Here is a 26,218-nt window from a genome sequence, read left to right as displayed (position 1 = left end):
GGCCGGGATCAAGCAGCCGGACAAGCCCAGGCAGGGCAGTGGAGGAGGAGTCCTCGGAGTGGGGAGACTGACCAAGGAGGATGGGGGGGGTCTCTGAGAGAAAGAGAAAGAGAGCTAGTTCGGGGGCACAGTGAGTGTGGATAGTGGGCTGCCTGCCATCCCACTGGCCGGAAAGGAACACTGCCCTGGGTCCTCCTGGCTTGGACATTGGGGCCTCCTCCCTCCTACGCCCCAGCTCCCGCTGCAGGGAGCACGGAGCCCGCGGCCACAGAAGCCATGGTTGGTGGGACACCCCCCCGCCCCCCTGCGAGCCTTGGCCCGGGAGAGCAGAGTGGTCGCGCCACCTCCTCCGAGCAGCCGGGCAACCGAGCAACAGGAGCAGGAGCACGTGAGCAAAGCCGCAGCAGCCGACGGCTGCTCACAAACAGGAAGGGGCCACGGGGGCAGGCAGGCCGAGGGTGGGGAGGAGGGCCTGCAGGGTTGGGGGAAGAAAACTCCAAGAGGGACCTTCCTGAGGCAGAACCCCCTGGCCACAGCCTCCTTATGGGCGCAGGGATCTCTCAGGGCCCACCAGAGTCCCAGTCCTTTCCCCATACCCAACCCCAGGCCCACACATGGGCACACACACACAGGGAACACATGTGGGGTACACGTCAGATAGAGGGAGCTCAGGACAGTGCTGGGAAGGGAACAGGACGGAGCGGGGCAGGGGGCAGACAGCGCAGAGGGAGAGACTACAGAGTCGGAGCGTCTAGGAGCCTGGGGGCCAGAGAGATCCCTGGAGGGGCCAGCACAGCCACAGCTTTAGCCCTGCCTCCTCCCCACTCTCTCCTCACCACCCCCTCCTTCCCACCTCCCTCATCCCCACCTCTCAGGGGCAAGTGAACCCCGTGGGGGATTGAGTGACGGAGGGCCCAACTCCGGCCCTCCTCTCCCCTCACAGTTCCCCAAAGCGTGGCCACCCGCAGGTCCGTTCACCCGAGTCCGCCTCGGTTAAGCCCCCGCTAGGCACTGTGGGCAGAGGCAGAGACAGAGGCAAAATCAGGGTTAGAGACAGAAGCAGAGGCAGAGAGAGATGCAATTCCCATCCAGGGAAAGTCAAGCCCACCCTACTTGGTAATATTTACCAAAAATCCACATTTCGGAGCACATGGGCACGCAGAAGCAGCGTGGCTCAGTGATAAGAGCACGGGCTTTGGAGTCAGAGGTCAGGGGTTCAAATCCCGGCTCCACCAGTTGTCAGCTGTGTGACTCTGGGCATGTCACTTAACTTCTCTGGGCCCAGTTACCTCAACTGTAAAATGGGGACTAAGGCTGTGAGCCCCACGTGGGACAATCCGATCACCTTGTAACCTCCCCAGCGCTTAGAACAGTGCTTTGCACATAGTAAGTGCTTAATAAATGCCATCATTATTATTATTATTATTATGCAGGGAGGATTGAAATGGAACCAGGACAGCAAACCACGTACTCTCGCTCACCCTGCCCAATATGCAAACCCTGGCTCACACTCCCCTTCCACTAATCAATCTTCCTCACTTGGAAAATGGGGATTAAATCCTACTCCCTCCTCTCAAGACTCTGAGCCCCATATGGGAGAGGATTTGTGTCTGACCTGATGATTTTGTATAAACCCCAGCACTTAGTAGATAATAAGAGCTTAATAAACACTCATTATTATTGTTGTTATTATTATTATTTTAAAATGTTGACTCTATGCGGCGCATTGAACTAAGTGCTTTGGAGTGTCTAATAGAGTAAGTAGGTGTGAGCCCTTCCCTGGAGGAGCTTACAATCTAGTTGGAGAGACAGATGCTAAAATAAATTACAAATAGGGAAGTATCAGAGTTTAAAGATCTGTAGGTAAATTCAGCGGGGGCCGGGTGTGAGTGGGTCCCCAAGTGCTTACGAGGGGGAGAACGCAAGGACATAAGTGGTGCAGTAAGGACGAAAATAGCGGGGAGAGTTGAGATATTAGTGAGGTAAAGTTTCTTGGAGATGAGATTTTAGAAGGACTCTGAAGGTGGGGAGAAGAGGGGTCAGCCGGATATGAAGAGGGAGAGAGTTTGAGGCAGGAAGGAGGGTGCATGCGGTCGGCGGTGAGAGATGAGAACGAAGCAAAGTAAGTAGGTTGGTGATAGCGGAACCAAGTGTGCGACTGGGATGTAATGCGAGAGGAGTGAGGATAAATTGCCGGTACGGAGAATTGATTGAAGGCTTTATCGCCGATAATGAGGAGTTTTCTGCTTTTATCTCCCAGCTGGGCACATCCATACATCCTCACTCACCTCAGGTTCTGCAGGCAGGGCCGGAGAGAAGAATCAGGATCCTGGCTGCTTTGGAGGTGCCCCCTCCTCTTCCTCCTCTCTCCCTGTGCTGCCCCAGTAGCTTTTCGAACATTCCTTCGAAAAGGGAAGGGAAGGGAGCAGGGCCAGACAGCCAGGCCAACAGGCCAAGAAGGAGAGACCGGATGGGTTGGGAAGTGGGGGAGAGAGTGGAAAAGTGTTAGTACCAACACATGTTTATGACCCATGAGCTTTCTTGTCTCTGTCCTTGGGTGTCCTCCCAACTCCCTTCAGGGGGGCGTGGATCGCCACTTCCATTTCACTGATGAGGCCCAGAGAGGTTTAGTGGCTTGTCCAAGGTCACACAGCATGATGTCAACCTAGGAGCTGGGATTAATGCCCAGTATCCCGATGGCCTGTACGAAAGCTCCGCCCCATAAACTGCAGCCAAAGAAATAATATAAGAAGGGCTGGGCCCCTGCACTGGTACCTGACGGTTGGATTAAGGACTGGGCGACTATGAACAATCCCTACTCTCTGATCAACGGGAGCCCAGGTTGACCATGGGAGCAGGCTGGGCCCCAGCCAGGGTATGTACCCGAGAGAAGAACTCAGCAGGAAGCCTGAGATTCCATCTGCCTGGGGCTGCGCATCAATAATAATAATAATAATAATTTTTAAAACCATAACAATAATGAATTATTATTATTATTACGGTGGTATTTGTTAAGTGCTTACTATGTGTCAGGCACTGGGTTGGACACAGTCCCTGTCCCACATGGGGCTAACGCTCTTAATCCCCATTTTACAGGTGAGGTAACCGAGGGACAGAGAACCTAAGGTCACACAGGGGGCAACTGGGGGAACCAGGATTAGAACCCAGGTCCTTCTGCCTCCCAGTCCCGTGCTCTATTGATGAGGCCACACTGCTTCCTCCAGATCAATGATATGAAACTGTATCCTCGCCCCATGCAGAACACCTATGATCCCTCCAGCACCTCAGGCTCAGTAGGCCTTAAATCAAACTCCTCATCTTCCCTCCTCTCTTCCAGCTCACCTTCCCACCATCCACCCTTGCCAATGCCCCTTGACTCCTCGCTCTTTCGATTTTAGCATTCTGCCCCGAAATCCAACATTTTTTAATGCTATGTGTTAAACACTTACAATGTACCACACACTATATATACTAAGCGTGGGCATAGACACCAGATAATCAGGCTGGACACAGGCCGTCCCACACAGGGCTCACAGTCTTAGTCCCCATTTTAAAGATTATGTAACTGAGGAACAGAGGAATTAAGTGACTTTCAGCCCCGTGCGCTTTCCACCAGGCTACACTGTTTCTCCTTTCTACCCAGAGACCACCGCTCTGATCTAAGCATTCATCGTATCGCAGACTAGACTCTTGCATCAGCCTCCTCGTTGGTCTCCTCTTCCCCTCCCCAAACCATACTTCGCTCTGCTGCCCAGATTATTTTTCTAAAATGTCATTCTGTTCACATCTCCACACTCTTTGAAACCTTCGATTGGTTGAAGGTTTGATGCGGAAGGTTTCCCTCTGCATCAAGCAGACATTGGCTGACGAATGCCTTTAAGGCATTCCACCTATCTCTCCCCATCTGATTTATCCACAGTCCTTTCCCTGTTCATCCCACCTCACACTCTTTGATCCTCTCAAGCTAACCTGCTCACTCTGACTCATACTCAACACTCCGGCTCCGACCTCTTGCTCACCCCCTTCTTCTCGCCTGGAACGCGCTCACCCCTTGAAAGCCCCCAGACCACCACTCTCCCAATTTTCAAAACCCTCCTGAAATCCCATCAGATCTTCCCTGATTAATCTCCTATCTCCCCAGCTCTTACCCTCACAACCCTCCTCACAGCTCTTCTGTATTCCTGACTTACCCCCTTTATCGGGTAAGCCCTCACTTAAACAAATATCCACCTTTCCAGTCTCTTTTCTCCTACCTGTAAGTATTTGGTGTCTGTCTCCCCATCTAGACCATAAGCTCCCTGAGGGCAGGGATTGTGTTTTCTCCTTCGCACTCTCCCAAGTGCTTGGTGCCCATCTTAATCGATTTGATTGATTGCCCATCTCTCTAGATCCATCCCCCTGCCTCAGAGCTAGTTTCCTCCAGCCTGTCTGGATAAGATGGTGAGAGACAGGGTTGCTTGCAGGAGGGATATACATTCAATCATATTCATTCAATCGTATTTATTGAGCACTTACTGTATGCAAAGCACTGTACTAAGCGCTTCACATATGTAACTGACGCTGCCTTTCCCTGCCTGGCCCCTCAGGTTATAATAATAATATTAAGTGTGGTATTTGTTAAGCATTTACTATGTACCATTCATTTATTTATTTATTTTACTTGTACATATCTATTCTATTTATTTTATTTTGTTAGTGTGTTTGGTTTTGTTCTCTGTCTCCCCCTTTTAGAATGTGAGCCCACTGTTGGGTAGGGACTGTCTCCATATGTTGCCAACTTGTACTTCCCAAGCGCTTAGTACAGTGCTCTGCACACAGTAAGCGCTCAATAAATACGATTGATGATGATGATAACTGTCTCTATATGTTGCCAACGTGTACTTCCCAAGCACTTAGTACAGTGCTCTGCACACAGTAAGCGCTCAATAAATACGATTGATTGATTGATTGATGGAATGCACCAGGCACTGTACTAAGCACTGGGGTAGATACAAGATAATCAGGCTGGACATTGTCCCTGTCTCACAAAGGGCTCACAGCCTTAATCCTCACTTTACAGATGAGGAAACTGAGGCACAGAGAATTGAAGTGACTTGTCCAGGATCAAACAGCAGACAAGTGGCGGAGCCAGAGTTAGAACCCAGGTCCTCGGACTGGGCTCTTTCTTGCTCCCCAGGAAAGCCGAGATGAGTGGGGCATCTCAGGGCCTGGGAGATCGGCCCTCAGGAGGCCTGGTTGGTGGGGGAGAAATCTAGCGGGGGGCCTCCCTTCCTTTCACTCCCCAGATGTCGGAGGGAATCTAGCACAGAGGCAGGGGGTTGGACTAGTCTCTGCCAACAGGCCGGGCAGCCCCAGGCAAATGGGATCTTGCTACCCACAGACAGACAGTGCCCCAGTCACGGGGGAGAAGGGGCCGGGGTGCTGCTGTCCCAGGGGGCTCCCCCTAAGAGTCCCCCAGGGATCAAAGGCGGAGGTTGGGGAGGTGAGGGCTGAATGATCATTTGCATAAATTGTAATCTGTACATAGCACAACCTGTGCTGATAGTCAATCGTATTTATTGAACGCTTACTGTGTGCAGAGCCCCGTACTAAGCACTTGGGAGAGTACAATGTAGCAATATAACATGTACATTTCCTGCCCACAACAAGTTTGCAGTCTAGAGGGAGAGAGAGACATTAATATAAAGAAGCAGCGTGGCTCAGTGGAAAGAGCACGGGCTTTGGAGTCAGTGGTTCAAATCCCGGCTCTGCCAATTGTCAGTTGTGTGACTTTGGGCAAGTCACTTAACTTCTCCGTGCCTCAGTTCCCTCATCTGTAAAATGGGGATCGACTGTGAGCCCCCTGTGGGACAATCTGATCACCTTGTAACCTCCCCAGTGCCTAGAATAGTGCTTTGCACGTAGTAAGCACTTAATAAATGCCACTGTTATTAAGTAAAATTACAGATACGGACTAAAGGGCTGTGGGGTTGAGAGGGGAGATGAATAAAAGGAGCAAGTCAGGGTGACGCAGAAGGGAGCGGAAGGGAAGGAAAAGAGGGCTCAGTCAGGGAAGGCCTCTTGGAGGAGATGTGCCTTCAATAAGATTTTAAGGGGAGGAGGGGAGTAGTTGGCTGTTGTATATCAAGAGGGAGGGCGTACCAGGCCAGAGGCCGGACACGGGCGAGAGGTCAGCAGCCAGATAGATGAGATTGAGGTACAGTGAGAAGATTAGCATTAGAAGAGGAAAGTGTGTGGGCTGGGTCGTAGTAGGAGAGTAGCAAGGTGAGGCAGGAGGGGGCAAGGAGATTGAGAGTTTAAAGCTGATGGTGAGGACTTTCTGTTTGATGCTGTTGACTGATTATAGGCAAATCTCTAAACCATTCATCAATTCCTCCTCCACCCCAACACCCTATCCCCCAAATTGCCATTTCTTGATTTTTCTCTTTGCTGATGGTTCTCTCCTTCACTGATCTCACGCTTCTCCATCAGGAGTGAACAGTAGCTGGAGAAGAGGGGAGAAGGGAGAGGGAAGGGGAGAGGGGAGAACGGAAATCCTGGAGAGCACGGTGCTAAATTCCTTGCCTATTGGTGCATCTTTGGCCGCTGGACTCAGTTCTTGGCTGAGCTGGGGCCAGGAGCAGTGCGGGGTGGGTACCTACTGGGTGGGGAAGGGGCCGAGGCTGAAACCAGCACAAAAACCCTCCAGGGAAGCATCTGGATGGCAGCCATACACCCCCCTCCCTGGGAAAGACCCTGTGCCCCCGTGACGGGGGGAGAGCAAGAGAGAGCCAGGAATCCTGGGCTCGATTATTTTGTTTTGAGTAACCCTGGGAGCATCCCTGCCCTGCTCTCTGCCTCAGTTTCACCTTCTCTCTAATGGGAAGAGGATTTCAGTCCCCTCCTCCCTACCTCCCTCTTTCCTCTCCACCCTTCATGGTTGTGGACGAGGGACCCAATGGGAGGTGGGTCTTTTTTTTCTAATTAGTTTTTGCATTTGTTAAGCACTTACTACGTGTGAGGCACCACATTAAACGCTGGGATAGATACAAGACCATCAGGTCGGACACGGTCTGTGCCCCACGTGGGGCTCATGGTCAATCCCCATTTTGCAGATGAGGTAACTGAGGCACAGAGAAATTAAGTAACTTGCCCAAGGTCATACAGCAGACAAGTGGCAGAGGCGGGATTAGAATCTCGCCGCCTCTGAAGGATTCTTCTACGGGGGACAGGAATCGGCTTTGGCGGCTCTGCACAGACAATTAGGATGCAGCAGGGGAGACCGAGCTCGGACACGAGGAAGGACTTCCCGGTTGGGCAACGACCGGAATGAAGACGGACTGCCGGAAACTGGCTGGGGGAGGGCGCAGGCGTGAGGTGGGGAAGAGGAGGCTACAGAGCGGAGCCCCTGAGCAGGGGCCTCTCTTGGGGTGGGCTCCCCGCGGCTTCTCCGGCTACGGCCCAGGGGAGCCGGAGGCCGTTGAGAGTGACTCAACTAGAGAGTGGGTTTTAAAGTGAGTCCCGGGCCCTGGCCAAACCTCAAAAAGATGAAGTGAGAAAGCAGGGCCCCATGGGAGGGAGGCCCAGACCCCTCGCCCTTCCCAGCCAAATAAGGACAAAACACACCCAGGGCCCTCCAATCCGATGTGGGGCCGGTTGCCCTCCCTCCCTCTTCCCCTCCTCGGGGCCCCTCCTCTTCCTCGCTCCCAGGGTGCCCAGCCAGGCGGCAAAACGGGGGAACAGTGGCTGTGGGGAGGGGATAGAAAGGACAACCCCCCCCCCCCCCGCCACCCTGCTGAGGGTGAGGTGTACTCAAGGCAGTGTGTGTTTGTGCCCGCACGCCTCCGGGACTGTGGTTGACCGCGTGTGACACCCTGGCTACGTGAGCCTGGGGTCCGTGTCTATGGCAGGGAGGGTTTGGAGCTTGGCTAGGCCCCTGTGCCCCCTCCCCGCTCCAGTCCACCAACCCCCCAAAAGCAGCGACCTAGAAGAACCTCAATGGTCACGAAATTTGTCTCCTTGCCCCCCTGCAGGGTAAGCCGAAGTAGTAGAGCAAATGGGGTCTCTCCTGCTTCTTCAAGTTAGTATTATTATTAATATATTATCATACTATCACAATAATGATAGTATTATTATTATAATATCATAATAATGATATTGATGATGGTGGTTTACTACGTCCCAAGCTCTGGGGTAGATCCAAAATGAACACAGGCCCCATCCCACATGCGGTTCACAGTCTAAGGGGAAGGAGAACCGGTATTTCGTCCCAATGTACTGATGAGGAAACCGAGACCCAGATGAGTCAATGACTTGCCCAAGGTCACACAGCAGACCCGGGATGGGACCTCTGACTCCTGGGCCCACGCTCTTTCCACTAGGCTGGGAGCTGGGGGAGGGGGCTGCCCGTTCCCGGGGCTCGCACCCCTCGCCTCACCACCGGGAAGTCCTTCTGTCGGTCTAACCCCAATCCCTCGCCTGAGTGAGCGAGCACAAACCCACCCAACAACCTCCCCCACACCCTACTACACCGTGGAACTAGGGAAGTGAACCCAACCGAACAGAGAAACTGAAATGCGCCCAGAGCCGCTCCTCGGCCCAGTCCCCAACCTCTCTCGCCTCCAAACGGGCCCTGCCCCAGCCCCCCTCCCCACCCCTACTTCCTCTGAAGCTTTGGAGGTGGAACAGAGCCCGCGGACCTGGAGGAGGGCAGCCCAGCACCCAGCCCAGTGTGCGGCTTACTGCTCCGCTCGATCCACGATCAACCAGTGGTATTTACCGAGGGCATTTTAGGTGCCGAGAACTGTACTAAGCGCTTGGGAGAGTCACCAACTTAGTCCAGCAGCCAGGATGAAGACCTGCAGTCACTCGAGCCCACTCCCAACAATCAAATCAATCGTATTTATTGAGCGCTTACTGTGTGCAGAGCACTGTACTAAGCGCTTGGGAAGTACAAGTTGGCAACATATAGAGACGGTCCCTACCCAACAGTGGGCCCAACACTCACCCCTATGCCCAGTCCAGTGCTCAGCTTGCCCCTAAAGGAGAGCCTCCTCCTTCCTGCCCCATCCCTCTCCGGGAGCCTTTCTGCTTCCAGGGTGAGCCCCTGCCAACCACATTCCCTGCACCCTTTAATCCAGTAGCTCCTGGAGCCCTCACTTCAAGACTTCCCGGGGTGGTAGAGGTAGCAGCATGTGATTCTGTTATATTGTACTATCCCAAGGGCTTAAAACAGGGCTCTGCACATAGTAAGCACTCAATAAATACCATTGATCATCTGCTGTATGACCTTGGACAAGTCCCTTAACTTTCATCTGTAAAGTGGGAATTAAGACAGGGAGCCCTGTGTGGGACAAGGACTGTGTCCCACCTGATTATAACCGGTACCTCTAGACTGCGCACTCTTTGTAGGCAGGCGCGTGCCTGTGGTTATATTGTACTTTCCCCAGCACTTAGTACAGTGCTTTGCACACAGTAAGCACTCGATAAATACGACTGAATGAATGAATGAGCGCTCACTCGGTGCTGGGCACTGTAGCGGGCGCTTGAGAAGCCCAGAAGAAAGGAGGGAAACATTCCCTGCCCACAAGGAGTTGTCACTTCCCATTGTCATTGTCTTTTAGACTGTGAGCCCAATGTTGGGTAGGGACTGTCTCTATACGTTGCCAATTTGTACTTCCCAAGCACTTAGTACAGTGCTCTGCACATAGTAAGCGCTCAATAAATATGATTGATTGATTGATTGTCCCAAAGGCCAGTTCTGCTGGTGGATGGGCAGCCCTTCACCAGGTATAGGAGCAGGTGGGGTGGCCCCCCCCACCAGTTCTTCTGACTCAGGGGAAATGGGGAGTTGGCGTTTCTTCCCCCGGGAAGGCCTCAGTGGCTGGCAGGGGCCAGGAGACAGAGTTCCTGGGCCCTCCCTTCCTGCCAGCGGCCTCCCGAGTGCTCAGTGCGGCTTTCAGTCCAGCAACTCCTCACTCACTCCTGGAGGGCTTCCTGCATTGGCGGGAACAGTCTGGGGGGAGGGGGGCCCGGGAGCTGCCAGGGCTGAGATGGGAGGGTGACACCCCAAAACCCCGGGGCGGGTGGAAGCACGTGGCAGTCAGCCCGCTCTACATAGCGCCGCTCCCCGTTTCCTACCTTGCAACCGGTTCAGCTCCCCAGTTGGGCGGCCTGGTTGTCCCCCGAAGTGGACATTCATTCATTCATTCATTCAATCGTATTTACTGAGCGCTTACTGTGTGCAGAGCGCTGTACTAAGCGCTTGGGAAGTCCAAACTGGCAACATATAGAGCCGGTCCCTACCCAACAGCGGGCTCACAGTCTAGAAAGGGAGGACGGACGACAAAACATATTAACAAAATAAATAGAATAAAAACGTACAAGTAAAATAGAGTAATAAATACGAACAAACATATATACATATATACAGGTGCTGTGGGGAGGGGAAGGGGGGATGGAGTAGGGGGAGAGGGGGAACATATAGAGCCGGTCCCTACCCAACAGCGGGCTCACAGTCTGGAAGGGGGAGACAGACAGCAAAACATATTAACAAAATAAAATAAATAGAATAAATATGTACAAGTAAAATAAACAAATAGGGTAGTAAATACGTACAAACATATATACAGGCGCTGTGTGGAGGGGAAAGAGGTAAGGCTGGGTGGGGGAACATATAGAGCCGGTCCCTACTCAACAGTAGGCTCACAGTCTAGAAGGGGAGGACAGACAACAAAACACATTAACAAAATAAAACGAATAGAATAAATATGTACAAGTAAAATAAATAAATAGGGTAATAAATACGTACAAACATATATACAGGTGCTGTGGGCTCTTTTAGACTGTGAGCCAGAGGGCAGGGCCCTCGGGGCCACCCTATAGGCGCCGAGTTGGCCTCTGGCCCTGGTGCTCCGGGCCTGTGTGTCGGCCCAGCGGCCGGACCCCGGGACAGGTACCGGCAAGCGGGCTCGGGGCCGCCCTGCACACACCGCGGCTCTCTGACAGCGGAGACCCGAGCCCGAGGTCCAGCCTGAGCCACGCACCTGTCCACCTGTCAGATTTGGCCATCCTTCACTCAGCTCCTTGAGGGCAAGGGTTGCGTCTACCAACTCTGTTGTTTCTACTTTTGTAAGCGCTTAAAGTTTTGAAAGCGCTTAGACTGTGAGCCCACTGTTGGGTAGGGACTGTCTCTATGCGTTGCCAATTTGTACTTCCCAAGCGCTTAGTACAGTGCTCTGCGCATAGTAAGCGCTCAATAAATACGATTGATTGATTGATTGATTGGTGGCCTGCACACAGACGGTGCTGCTCAATTAACACCAGACTGATTGACTGGGGGAGGCCAGGATCTAAGGGGCACAGGGCTACAGAGACCAGGGAAGCTGCAAATTATCTTGGGAGGAGTAGGGAGGGCCACGTGGTGCTGCTGACCCCCTGGGGATCGGGTAGGGGCTTTTACTGCGGAAGAGAAAAGGGTAAGGGGCCAGAGGCCGCCCACCCCTCCGTGCATCACGCAGAAACTCCCTCCCGGCTAAGCTCTCACCCCCCGACATTTCCCCCCCTTCAGCATCACCTCTACACTTGAACCATCTCCTTCACCGCACATTCATTCAATTCATTCAATCGTATTTATTGAGTGCTTACTGTGTGCAAAGCACTAAGTGCTTGGGAAGTACAAGTCGGCAACCTAGGTCCATTTCCTGACACTCAGTTGCTTCCGGTGCCTGTAATTTAGTTTAGTGGCTACCTCCCCTGACTCGACAGCTCTTTGAGGGGAGGCACGGCTCCTTTCTTCCTATATCGTACTCCTCCGAGTATATATGTTGCCAACTTGTACTTCCCAAGCGCTTAGTACAGTGCCCTGCACACAGTAAGCACTCAATAAATACGATTGAATGAATCTAGTAATAATAATAATAATGATGATGGCATTTATTAAGCACTTACTGTGTACCAAGCACTGTTCTAAGCACTGGGGAGGTAACAAGGTGATCAGGCTGTCCCACAGTCTTAATCCTCATTTTACAGATGAGGTAACTGAGGCCCAGAGAAGTGAAGTGACTTGCCCAAAGTCACACAGCTGACAAGTGGCCGAGCTGGGATTTGAACCCATGACCTCTGACTCCAAAGCCCGGGCTTTTTCCACTGAGCCACGCCGCTTCTCTAGTACCGTGCTGTGCTGACACTAAGTGCCTACTGAGGTGGAATACAGTGCTCTGCCCACAGTAAGCGCTCACTAAATACGACTGAATGAATGAATGCTGCCGGCTTGGGGCCTGGATCAGCAGGGGGTGATGCGGAGAGTGGTGGGAGGCGCAGGGAGGCAGGCCCGCCAAGGGAGACGGGTGGTCCGGGCCCTGACTCCGCCCCCGAGCCTTATGAACCCACTCCCTATGAGCAACGGATGGTGGGGGCGGCGGGAAAGGAGCCGACATGGCAGTCCCCTTTCCATCTCAGCTCCCACCCGGCCCAGGGGAGGAGTCCCTAGCCCCTCCGCTCTGGGCCCAGTGGTCTGAGGGGTGGGAGAGGGGGTGCAGGCTGGGCCTTAGGGGCTGTTTGAGGACACCAGGTGGGGGAGGGGGCGGGGCCACAGACAGGATGGCGCCACCCCCACCCCCCCAGCCCCCACCCTCTCCCCCACCACAGCTAACTGTTGCCGGCAGCCGCCACGCTGTGTGGCTTTCGCTTCCTGGAGGGCCGACAGTTAGGGCCCCGCACCGCCAAGCAGTTCTCCGGGGGGAGGGGGGGGGGGGTGGAGGAGGGAGGCTGGCAACCATAAAGGACCCGCCCGCCCCTCTCCCCACCCCCCCGCCAACCCCCCACCTCCTGTTTCCATTCTCACTGATCAGCCACGTCCGGGTCGGAGCGAGGCGGCGGCCAGCGGGGCTTTCCGCGGGGCTTTTTGCAGAGCGGGTTGGGGGGCGAGGAGGGGTGTGAACAGAAGCCCCTGCGGAGCTTGCCCCGGCCCGGCCCTAGGCTCCACTCTCACTCGCCTGCAGGAACGGAACCTGCCCCTGGTTCGGGGGCCCCAGCTTGGGCCTGGCAGGCCAGAGGGGTCTGAGAGAGTGGAAACATTACTCTTCCCGCCAAAAAGCCCACAAGTGGGAAGGCGCGGCTTTAAGAGCCGCCCGGCTCCGTTCAGGCCCCAGGCTCCTCCCCCTGCCCCGTGGCCACCCCTGGGAGGAAGCGAGCAGGTGGCAGCTACCCCTGCCTCGGGGACCCCAGGACTCTGGGGAAGAGGCCCACCGCTTCCCTGTCCCAGCTTAGGGCCCACACCTAATGGGAGGGGACCACGAGGGCCAACTAGTCCGGCCTGGGCCCCGTGGCGAGGTGAAGTGAGGCCTTGTGGAAAACCGGGAGAGGCCTGACCAGATCTGGTTTTCGTACTGGTTTATTCCGGCCCCTTTGCCCCTTGGCATTAGGGGGATGGGGCAACTATTCCCCACCTAACAGTTCCCCAAGGTCAATGTCCCAAGAGTCAGACAGGGGCAACCGCTGACCAGGCAGGGACAGAGTCCGAGTGTGGGGAGGAGTCCCGGCTCCAATCCCGGAGGTGGGGGAGGCGGAGGATGAGGAGAGCAGAGGCAGCCGCGACCAAGGATCCTGAGGCGTCTTACGTCTTGATGGCCGTGTCTCTGGATTTGTACACCACGCCCCGGCTCTTCAGCTCCCGCACGATGCCTGCGGCGCAAGACAGAGAAGGCTCAGGGGAAAGCGGGGGAAACGGGAGGCCGGGGCCGGGCGTGAGCGGGAGGGAGGGCCATGGTCTCTCCCTGCCCCGTGAGCACACTGCCACCTGGCTGGGCTGTACCACGGCAGAGAAAAAGAGCGTGGGAGAATACCAGTGCACACTTCCCCTCCCTTCTCCCTCCCACTGGGCTCGTGTGGGTCAGGGCATAAATCAGCCCTGCCAGCCTCCCCAAGGAGGCAACTGTAGGGAGGGCAGGGCCAGGGTGCTGGGGGGGTGGGGGGGCACGTGTTACCTTGAGGCAGACGGCCAGTGACAGACACCGCATACACTCCAGGCTTGAAGTTACCTGGGAAAGAGAAGAGGAAGGGGAAGGGGAGGAAGGTTAAGCAGTAGCTGCTGCCCCTAGCCTCCCCAGAAGAGCCAGGGGGACAAGGGCAGAGGAAAATCGGGGGTGGGGGGGTTGGGAAATGAGTAGGAAGTGGATTGGACTTACTGACTCGCTGCCACTTGGAGACCCAGCTGTCTTCGGGGCTCATCATTGCAATGATCCTGCCAAGAGAAAGCGGTGGGGGAGGGAAGAGAGGGAAAGGGCATGAGTCCCCCAATCCTCAGGAATCCCCACAATGTCACTCCTCCAGACCAGGTGTCAGAGAGCCTGGCAAGGGGGGCGGGTGCCGTCCCGACAGCTCAGTACCGCCAGGGCCTCCACGGACCTCCAGGACCCGGCCGATTGCTCATCCCCAGGCCCCTAGCCCTGGAAGCCTAAGTGCCCGGGGCAGGCGGATGGCCAGGAACGGGGAGGGGGCCCGGAGCGGGAGCCGGTCGGAGGGCCAGGGAGGGACCGATGTGGCTGAGCCGGGGAGGGCTGAAACAGGAGTTTCAGCCCTCCTCCCTAAAACAGGGACGTCTCAGCAGGGCGCACAAGGAGGCTTGGCTCTGCCAGCAGCAAGGAGACCCCAGAGGCCAGCTCAGGCCAGCTGGGGCCTCCTGACTGGAAGCCCTAAGGTGGCCAGGGAAGGAGGAGGGGGCAGAAGGGAGCGTGAGGGTCCCCAGGATACCCAAACTACTCCCAGGCGGCCCAGGCTTCCGGCAGCAACCCCAGACGCTTCAAAGAGGGGTGGCAAATAGTGACTTGCTCTCACCCCACCTCACCTGCTCATTCCGACGGAGGGGAGAGAAGGGGAGGACGGGAATGAAGTGCCTGCAGCGGAGGGAGCTGGAGGGACCGGCTACCTAGCCCTGCTTTCCACCGCAGCCGAGCCTGGCTTCACCGCGACACTCAGGACACAGAGAAAGTGGGAGAAGGAAGAGAAAGAAGAAAGGAGGGGAGAGCAGCTGAGGAATAAAAACAGCCAGTGGGAGGGCAGAAGAGGAGGAGGAGAAGAACAGCGTGTGCAGACAGGTGGATGAGAAGAGAATGGAGACAGGGGCCTTGGCTTCTGGTGCTTCCGAGCCCTCGGTCCACAGGTGTTCGGGAAAGGATGTCCACCGGTTGACACCTGAAGGGTTACCTTTCTAAATGCCAAGCTACCCATACCCCCATGGCCTGCAGAGAGGAGGCAACCGGGGCTAAGGGAAAGGTAGCCAAGGCGGGAGTTAGAATTATGGCCCTCTGAGGAGCAGGCACTGCCCTCAGCGTCTGGGGGGGTAGCAGAAGGGTGTCACCCTTTGGTCTGGAGACGTCTGGGCATCCATGGGGCTGAGCGTTTGTGTGCTGTATCCGTGAAGGTCCAGGAGGACGTCTCCTCTGACCCTCTGCCCAGCAGGTGAGAGGTCCACTGCACGGCCAGCAGGATGTGTACAGGACTGGTTTCCACAACAGTGAAGGTGACCTGCCCGGCACCATCCACACTGTCACTGGGTCCCCCTGAAGTCAGAGGCACAGAAGGAGGATGGGGACGGTCTGCTCCACTGCGGTAGGCTACTTTTGCGTATGATTCAGAGTGACCTAATATGATCTTTTCCCCAATCTTTGGAAAGCCAAAGGGAAAAGCAAAAACCAAAAAACATCCAAATGACAAAAATACTCAGTTGCCCCTCTCACAGCTGGACGGACTGGTGCCCGAAAACTGAGGGAGCATCTTGGCGCATGCAGGCAAGGGGGTAGGGGGCTGTCCCGGGGGGGCAATAAAGCACCTCCAGATAGTCGCTTCTAACTCCAAGCAGCGCTGGAAAGCCCAAGGCTCGTCTGCTACGGCCAGCAGAAGGACAAAGACATGGAGAGGTGGCTAACTGCTCTCCTATTGCCCGGATCCAGTCTATACGCCGAGGGACAGTCTCCCTGCCAGAATACCACAGTTTGGGAATGGGGAGGAGGCAGAGCCAGTGAGAAGAGGGAATGACTGAAGATGGCAGTCAGGGGTAGGGGGAAAAGAACACACACAAGCGTTTTCAGGAGGCTGGAAGCAGAAGGGTGATTTTGAGAGCCAGGGGCCACCAAGAAGAGTGAGAATGGGAGGGAGGGTGGGAAGAGGTCTTTCCTTCCCGCCCCCTAAACTGGCAAGGTCATCAAGAGCCGAAGAGGGCAGGAAGGAGGAGGTAATGCTGCCTGGAGTGGGGAGTGCCAAAATGGCTTTCTTTCTCTATCATATAGTCACACCCACCCTTTACTCCTCCACCCTTCTGACAACGTCAGCGTGAACACACACACTGTCACATCCTTGTTAGCCAGAATATCCTTGCAAGGTTACCTTCTGCTGAAAATACAGAGTGTGTCTTCATGCCTCCACTCCCTCCCTCTGCCCTACCCTCTTCCCCTCTCCACAGCCCTTGTGTATATTTGTAAATATTACTCTATTTGTTTTATTAATGATGTGTATATATCTATAATTCTATTTGTTTTGATGGTATTGACACCTGTCTACTTGGGGTTTTTTTTTTGCTGTCTGCCTCCCCCTTCTAATAATAATGATGACATTGGTTAAGTGCTTACTATGTGCAAAGCACTGTTCTAAGCGCTGGGGAGGATACAAGGTGATTAAGTTGTCCCACGTGGGGCTCACAGTCTTCATCCCCATTTGACAGATGAGGGAACTGAGGCCCAGAGAAGTTCAGTGACTTGCCCAAAGTCACACAGCTGACAAGTGGCGGAGCTGGGATTTGAACCCATGACCTCTGACTCCCAAGCCCGTGCTCTTTCCACCGAGCCACGCTCCTTCTAGACCGTGAGCCCGTTGTTGGGTAGGGGCCGTCTCTATATGTTGCCGAATTGTACTTCCCTAAGCGCTTAGTACAGTGCTCTGCACACAGTATGCGCTCAATAAATACGACTGAATGAATGAATGAACCATGGACACCCAGAAACCTCCCACAGTCATCATCATCATCATCACTTGTATTTATTGAGCGCTTACTGTGTGCAGAGCACTGTACTAAGCGCTTGGGAAGTACAAATTGGCAACATATAGAGACAGTCCCTACCCAACAGTGGGCTCACAGTCTAAAAGGGGGAGACAAAACCAAACATACTACAAAATAGAATAGATATGTACAAGTAAAATAAATAAATAAATAAATAGAGTAATAAATATGTACAAACATATATACATATATACAGGTATATACAGTCCAATGGAGGAACACTGAGTCTGCTGACTGCCCAGACCTGCTGGGGAAAACACCGTAGAACCCCCCGCAAGACACATTCCCTGCACGCAGTCTAAAGGACACTTACTTGCCTTTTTTTAAGTGGTATTTGTTAAGCGCTTATTATGTATCAGGCACTATACTAAGCAGTGGGGTAGGTACAACCCAATCAGGTTGGACACGGGTCCCTGTCCAACATGGGCCTCAAAGCCTTAATCCCCATTTTATGGATGAGGACAGTGAACACGGAAAACTCAAGTGATTAGCTTAGAGAAGCAGCGTGGCTCAATGGAAAGAGCCTGGGCTTTGGAGTCAGAGGTCATGGGTTCAAATCCCGGCTCCGGCAATTGTCAGCTGGGTGACTTTGGGCAAGTCACTTCACTTCTCTGGGCCTCAGTTACCTCATCTGTAAAATGGGGATGAAGACTGCGAGCCCCCCGTGGGACAACCTATCACCTTGTAACCTCCCCGGCGCTTAGAACAGTGCTTTGCACATAGTAAGCGCTTAATAAATGCCATCATTACAGAGAAGCAGCGTGGCTCAGTGGAAAGAGCCCGGGCTTTGGAGTCAGAGGTCATGGGTTCAAATCCCGGCTCCGGCAATTGTCAGCTGGGTGACTTTGGGCAAGTCCCTTAACTTCTCTGGGCCTCAGTTACCTCATCTGTAAAATGGGGATGAAGACTGCGAGCCCCCCGTGGGACAACCTATCACCTTGTACCCTCCCCGGCGCTTAGAACAGCGCTTTGCACATAGTAAGCGCTTAATAAATGCCATCATTACAGAGAAGCAGCGTGGCTCAGTGGAAAGAGCCCGGGCTTTGGAGTCAGAGGTCACGGGTTCAAATCCCGGCCCTGCCACTTGTCAGCTGGGTGACTTTGGGCAAGTCACTTCATCATCATCATCAATCGTATTTATTGAGCGCTTACTATGTGCAGAGCACTGTACTAAGCGCTTGGGAAGTACAAATTGGCAACAAACAGAGACAGTCCCTACCCAACAGTGGGCTCACAGTCTAAAAGGGGGAGACAGAGAACAAAACCAAACATACTAACAAAATAAAATAAATAGGATAGATATGTACAAGTAAAATAAATAAATAAATAAATAGAGTACTTCTCTGGGCCTCAGTTACATCTGTAAAATGGGGATGAAGACTGTGAGCCCCCCGTGGGACAACCTGATCACCTTGTAACCTCCCCAGCGCTTAGAACAGTGCTTTGCACATAGTAAGCGCTTAATAAATGCCATCATCATTATTATTATTATTATTAGCCCAGATTCTCACAACAGACAAGTGGAGGGGCCGGAATGGGAATCCAGGCCCTCTGACTTCCACGCCGCTTCTCCGTTCCATCATCACTCGGGAAAGGGGCAGGGGTTGGTTGGCCTTTGGGCTGAAGGAGATGCTGCAGCTCTTGCGCGCTGGGCTGGCCTGTTCTTCCGCCCTTCAGGTTCTCACCTTGCTGTGGCCCGGGGAGCAGGTCGTGCTCTTGGCTTGATTTTGTTGCAGCGGTGGCGCCTGGCGCTCAGTCGGGTCCCCCCGGGAACTTCTGCAAATCACTTGCCCTCCCGGAGGCCTTCCCTGTTCTTTCATCTCCCCATCCCGCCCTCAAATACTATTTAAGCCCTGCCATATCCAGGCACTGTCTCTGACCTTCACATGCAGATGTTTAAGCTCGGCTGCTTTCCCCTACCTGTAATTTCTTCTCCTCTCCATCTTCCCGGCTACCTTGCCGGTTCCTTGAGAGCCGGGATTGTGTCTATCATCATCATCAATCGTATTTATAGAGCGCTTACTGTGTGCAGAGCACTGTACTAAGCGCTTGGGAAGTACAAATTGGCACCATATAGAGACAGTCCCTACCCAACAGTGGGCTCGCAGTCTAAAAAGTCTATCCCATTACCCCTTCTACTGCATGCTCCCAGGTGCTCGGTGCAGTGCTCTGCATAGAGCCAGGGCTCAATAAATACTTCTGATTGATCTGCTTTGGGGCCTGAACATAATGTGGTCCGGCTGGGGTTTTTTTGGGGGGGAGGGAGGAGAGCGTGCGAGGTGAGAGTGAGGACAGTTATGTTGCCAACTTGTACTTCCCAAGCGCTTACTACAGTGCTCTGCACACAGTAAGCGCTCAATAAATATGATTGATTGACTGATTGACGGAAGAAGGCTCTGGGAGATCTCAAGGGGAGTCGGGCCTGGGGAGAACAACAATTATGAGCATTTACAAGTTCTCAAGAATCAGAGCCATGGCTTCGCAGTCCCCCAGGGGAGCCGGAGGGAAGCAGGGTGGTCTAGTGGAAAGAGCACAGGTCGGGGAAGTCACTCATTCATATTTATTGAGCGCTTACTATGTGCAGAGCACTGTACAAAGCGCTTGGAGAGTACAATACGACAACTGAGCGCTTAACTAAGGGCTTGGAAAGTACAACACAACAATAAACAGTGACAATCCGGGCCCACAACAAGCTCCGCCACCCGCCTGCTGCGTGGACTTGGGCAAATCACTTCTTGGGACTCAGTTACCTCATCCGAAAATGGGGATTAAGACACGGTCCCCAAGTAGGACAAGGACTGGATCCAACCTGCTTAATTTTAATCTACCCCAGCCCTTAGTGCAGTGCCTGGCACATAGTAAGCGCTGCACAAATACAACAAGAAAGGAGAGGAAGAGAGGGAGATGGGACTTCGAGCCAGGCCCTTGGTACATGTACACAAGCCGGCCTGGGGGCCTCCCCACGACCACCGTGCTAGGCCTCGGCCACCCAGCGCGGGGAGACGAGGCCCTCGCCGTGACTACTACAGAAGCAGCGTGGCTCAGTGGAAAGAGACGGGGCTTTGAAGTCAGAGGTCATGGGTTCAAATCCCGACTCCGCCACTTGTCAGCTGTGTGACTTTGGGCAAGTCACTTAATAATAATAATAATAATAATAATGGCATTTATTAAGTGCTTACTATGTGCGAAGCACCATTCTAAGGCGATCAGGTTGTCCCACGGGGGGCTCACAGTCTTAATCCCCATTTTACAGATGAGGTAACTGAGGCACAGGGAAGTGAAGTGACACGCCCAAAGTCACAGAGCTGACAAATGGCAGTGTGGCTCAGTGGAAAGAGCACGGGCTTGGAAGTCAGAGGTCATAGGTTCTAATCCTGGCTCCACCACATGTCTGCTGTGTGACCTTGGGCAAGTCGTAGAACTTCTCTGAGCCTCAGTTCCCTCATCTGTAAAATGAGGATTAAGACTGTGAGCCCCACGTGGGACAACCTGATCACCTTGTATCCCCCCCGCGCTTAGAACAGTGCTTTGCACATTATAAGTGCTTAACAAATGTCATCATTATTAGAGCCAGGATTTGAACCCATGACTTCTGACTCCAAAGCCCGGGCTCATTCCACTGAGCCACGCTGCTGCTTAACTTCTCTGGGCCTCAGTTCCCTCATCTGTAAAATGAGGATGAAGACTGTGAGCCCCCCGAGGGACAACCTGATCACCTTGTAACCTCCCCAGCGATTAGAACAGTGCTTTGCACATAGTAAGCACTTAATAAACACCATTATTATTATCCTCTGGGCCTCAGTTCCCTCCTCTGGAAAATGGAGATGAAGACTGTGAGCCCCCCAAGGGACAACCTGATCACCTTGTAACCTCCCCAGCGCTTAGAACAGTGCTTTGCACATAGTAAGCACTTAATAAACGCCACTATTATTATTCTCTGGGCCTCAGTTCCCTCCTCTTGAAAATGGGGATGAAGACCGCAAGCCCCCCCGTGGGACAAACTGATCACCTTGTAACCTCCCCAGTGCTTAGAACAGTGCTTTGCACATAGTAAGCACTTAATAAACGCATTATTATTATTCTCTGGGCCTCAGTTCCCTCCTCTGGAAAACGGGGATTAAGACTGCAAGGCCCCCATGGGACAACCTAATCACCTTGTAACCTCCCCAGTGCTTAGAACAGTGCTTTGCACATAGTAAGCGCTTAATAAACGCCATTATTATTATTATTATTATTATTATTCTCTGGGCCTCAGTTCCCGCCTCTGGAAAATGGGGATGAAGACTGCGAGCCCCACGTGGGACAACCTGATCACCTTGTAACCTCCCCAGCGCTGAGAACAGTGCGATGCACACAGTAAGCGCTTAATAAACGCCATTACTATTATGCTTATTACTCACCCGTCAAAGGAGGAGCTGGTGCAGTCGTACACCATCTCGCGATTGCCTTTCATCTGCAGGTATGAGTCGCAGTTGTCACAGCCGTCGTACTCGAACTGGTCAATGGTCTGCGGGGAGGAGAGGGGCAGGGTGAGGGCAGTGTCCTGTACACAGTAAGCGCTCAATAAATTCATTTATTCATTCAAGCGTATTTATTGAGCGCTTACTGTGTGCAGAGCACTGTACCAAGCGCTTGGGAAGTACAAGTTGGTAACATACAGAGACGGTCCCTACCCAACAGCGGGCTCACAGACCGACAACAAAACATATTAACAAAATGAAATAAATAAAATAAATATGTACAAGTAAAATAAATAGAGTAATAAATACGCATAAACATATATACAGGTGCTGTGGGGAGGAGAAGGAGGTAAGGCGGGGGGGGATGGAGAGGGGGAGGAGGGGGAACATACAGAGCCAGTCCCTACCCAACAGCGGGCTCACAGTCTGGAAGGGGGAGACAGACAACAAAACATATTAACAAAATAAAATAAATAGAATAAATATGTACAAGTAAAATAAATACATAGGGTAATAAATACGTACAAACATATATACAGGTGCTGTGGGGAGGGGAAGGAGGTAAGGCGGGGCGGGGGGGGGGGGGATATATAGAGCCGATCCCTACCCAACAGTAGGCTCACAGTCTAGAAGGGGAGGACAGACAACAAAACATATTAACAGAATAAAACAAATAGAATAAATATGTACAAATAAAATAAATAAATAGGGTAATAAATACGTACAAACATATATACAGGTGCTGTGGGGAGGGGAAGGAGGTTAGGTGGGGGGGGAACATATAGAGCCGGTCCCTACCCAACAGTAGGCTCACAGTCTAGAAGGGGAGGCCAGCCGACAAAACATATTAACCAAATAAAACAAATAGAATAAATAGGTACAAGTAAAATAAATAAATAGGGTAATAAATACGTACAAACATATATACAGGTGCTGTGGGGAGGGGGGGACCACATATAGAGATGGGTCCCTACCCAACAGTAGGCTCACAGTCTAGAAGGGGAGGACAGACGACAAAACATATTAACAAAATAAAACAAACGGAATAAATATGTACAAGCAAAATAAATAAATAGGGTAATAAATACATACAAACATATATACATACATACAGGTGCTGTGGGGAGGGGAAGGAGGTTAGGTGGGATGAACATATAGAGCTGGTCCCTACCCAACAGTAGGCTCACAGTCTAGAAGGGGAGGCCAGACGACAAAGCATATTAACAAAATAAAACAAATAGAATAAATATATACAAGTAAAACAAATAAATAGGGTAATAAATACGTACAAACATATATACAGGTTCTGCGGGGAGGGGAAGAAGGTAAGGTGGGGGGGAACATATAGAGATGGGTCCCTACCCAACAGTAGGCTCACAGGCTAGAAGGGGAGGACAGACGACAAAACATATTAACAAAATAAAACAAATAGAATAAATATGTACAAGTAAAATAAATAAATACAGTAATAAATACGTATAAACATATATACAGGTTCTGTGGGGAGGGGAAGGAGGTTAGGCTGGGGGGAACATATAGAGCCAGTCCCTACCCAACAGTAGGCTCACAGTCTAGAAGGGGAGGACAGACGACAAAACATATTAACAAAATAAAACAAATAGAATAAATATGTACAAGTAAAATAAATAAATACGTATAAACTTTTATACAGGTTCTGTGGGGAGGGGAAGGAAGTAAGGCGGGAGGAGGTGGGGGGAAACATATAGAGCCGGTCCCTACCCAACAGTAGGTTCACAGTCCAGAAGGGGAGGACAGACGACAAAACATATTGAAATAAAACAAATAGAATAAATATTTACAAGTAAAATAAATAAATAGGGTAATAAATACGTACAAACATATATACAGGTGCTGTGGGGAGGGGAAGGAGGTTAGGCGGGGGGGACCATATAGAGCCGGTCCCTACCCAACAGTAGGCTCACAGTCTAGAAGGGGAGGACAGACGACAAAACATATTAACAAAATAAAACAAATAGAATAAGTATGTACAAGTAAAATAAATACGGTAATAAATACGTATAAACATATACACAGGTGCTGTGGGGAAGGGAAGGAGGTAAGGCGGGGGGGAACATATAGAGATGGGTCCCTACCCAACAGTAGGCTCACAGTCTAGAAGGGGAGGACAGACGACAAAACATTAACAAAATAAAACAAATAGAATAAATATGTACAAATAAAATAAATAAATACAGTAGTAAATACGTATAAACATATATACAGGTTCTGTGGGGGGGGAAGGAGGTTAGGCAGGGGGGACCATATAGATCCGGTCCCTACCCAACAGTAGGCTCACAGTCTAGAAGGGGAGGCCAGACGACAAAACATATTAACAAAATAAAACAAACAAAATAAATATGTACAAGTAAAATAAATAAATACGTATAAACTTTTATACAGGTTCTGTGGGGAGGGGAAGGAAGTAAGGCAGGGGCGGGGAACATATGGAGCCGGTCCCTACCCAACAGTAGGCTCACAGTCCAGAAGGGGAGGGCAGACGACAAAACATATTAACAAAATAAAACAAATAGAATAAATATGTACAAATAAAATAAATACAGTAATAAATACGTATAAACATATATACAGGTTCTGTGGGGAGGGGAAGGAGGTTAGGCGGAGGGGAGCATATAGAACCGGTCCCTACCCAACAGTAGGCTCACAGTCTAGAAGGGGAGGCCAGACGATAAAACATATTAACAAAATAAGACAAACAGAATAAATATGTACAAGTAAAATAAATAAATAGGGTAATAAATACGTATAAACATATATACAGGTTCTGTGGGGAGGGGAAGGAGGTTAGGCCGGGGGGAACATATAGAGCCAGTCCCTACCCAACAGTAGGCTCACAGTCTAGAAGGGGAGGCCAGACGACAAAACATATTAACAAAATAAGACAAACAGAATAAATATGTACAAGTAAAATAAATAAATAGGGTAATAAATACGTATAAACATATATACAGGTTCTGTGGGGAGGGGAAGGAGGTTAGGCGGGGGGGAACATATAGAGCCAGTCCCTACCCAACAATAGGCTCACAATCTAGAAGGGGAGGACAGACGACAAAACATATTAACAAAATAAAACAAACAGAATAAATATATACAAGTAAAATAAATAAATACGTATAAACTTTTATACAGGTTCTGTGGGGAGGGGAAGGAAGTAAGGCCGGGGGGGGGGGGGAACACATAGAGCCGGTCCCTACCAACAGTAGGTTCACAGTCCAGAAGGGGAGGACAGACGACAAAACATATTAACAAAATAAAACAAACAGAATAAATATGTACAAGTAAAATAAATAAATAGGGTAATAAGTACGTATAAACGTATATACAGGTTCTGTGGGGAGGGGAAGGAGGTAAGGCGGGGGGGAACATATATAGAGCAGGTCCCTACCCAACAGTAGGCTCACAGTCCAGAAGGGGAGGACAGACGACAAAACATATTAACAAAATAAAATAGAATAAATATGTACAAGTAAAATAAATAAATAGGGTAATAAATACGTGTAAACATATACACAGGTTCTGTGGGGAGGGGAAGGAGGTAAGCCGGGGGGGAACATATTGAGATGGGTCCCTACCCACCAGTAGGCTCACAGTCCAGAAGGGGAGGCCAGACAACAAGACATATTAGTAAAGTAAAACAAAGAGAATAAATATGTACAAATAAAATAAATAAATACAGTAATAAATACGTACAAACATATATACAGGTTCTGTGGGGAGGGGAAGGAGGTAAGGCGGGGGGGAACATATAGAGATGGGTCCCTACCCAACAGTAGGCTCACACTCTAGAAGGGGAGGCCAGACGACAAAACATATTAACAAAATAAAACAAATAGAAGTAAAATAAGTAAACAGGGTAATAAATACGTATAAACATATATACAGGTTCTGTGGGGAGGGGAAGGAGGTTGGGCGGGGGGTGGGGGGGACCATAGAGAGCCGGTCCCTACCCAACAGTAGGCTCACAGTCTAGAAGGGGAGGACAGACAACAAAACAAATTAACAAAATAAAATAAACAGAATAGTAAATACGTAATTTACGATTGAATGAGTGACTCGCGCACCTTGACCAGGGAGCAGAGCAGACAAGCCCTCAGATGCCGCAGGTCCTTGGGGACCGTCTCCAGCGCCATGGCTCCCGCCGGAAGGCCTCTCCTCAGGCCTGCCAAGAAGCCGCAGCAGGCCGACCCACAATGCCCCTCCACTTCCGGTGACCTCGGGGGCCCCCGCGGTGACGCACTTCCGGCTCCTCCGCACGCGCCCCCGCCTCCCTTTCCCGCCCTCTGGTCCGCGCGGCTCGAGCTGGCGCGCATGCGCCCTCCGTTCCCTCCGCGATGGCTTCCCGTCAGCCACCTCGGTCCCCCTGAGGGCCTCCCTTCTTCAGGGGACCGTTTTGTCAGTTAATCAATCAGTCGTATTTATTGAGCGCTTACTGTGTGCAGAGCACTGGACTAAGCGCTTGGGAAGTCCAAGTTGGCAACATCTAGAGACAGTCATCATCATCAATCATATTTATTGAGTGCTTACTGTATGCAGAGCACTGTACTAAGCGCTTGGGGAGTCCAAGTTGGCAACATCTAGAGACAGTCCCTACCCAACAGTGGGCTCACAGTCTAAAAGGGGGAGACAGAGAACAAAACCAAACATACTAACAAAAGTAAAATCATCATCAATCGTATTTATTGAGCGC

General features: G+C 51.7%; 1 protein-coding gene across 1 annotated transcript; it reads right to left on the bottom strand.

Moving 5' to 3' along the window:
* Positions 1-13,354: 13,354 nt before the first annotated feature.
* On the bottom strand, positions 13,355-25,715 carry SUPT4H1 (SPT4 homolog, DSIF elongation factor subunit). The gene is made up of 5 exons (XM_038759263.1): positions 25,593-25,715; positions 21,433-21,539; positions 14,166-14,221; positions 13,965-14,018; positions 13,355-13,662 (listed from the first exon to the last, which is right to left on the bottom strand). Exons 1-5 carry the CDS (start codon positions 25,659-25,661, stop codon positions 13,595-13,597), a joined length of 354 nt encoding a protein of 117 aa, XP_038615191.1. The 5' UTR covers positions 25,662-25,715; the 3' UTR covers positions 13,355-13,594.
* Positions 25,716-26,218: the final 503 nt, after the last annotated feature.

The sequence above is a fragment of the Tachyglossus aculeatus genome, chromosome 17 (genome assembly GCF_015852505.1).
Source record: "Tachyglossus aculeatus isolate mTacAcu1 chromosome 17, mTacAcu1.pri, whole genome shotgun sequence".
NCBI lineage: Eukaryota > Metazoa > Chordata > Mammalia > Monotremata > Tachyglossidae > Tachyglossus > Tachyglossus aculeatus.
This window is presented reverse-complemented; position numbering and strand designations above follow the sequence as displayed.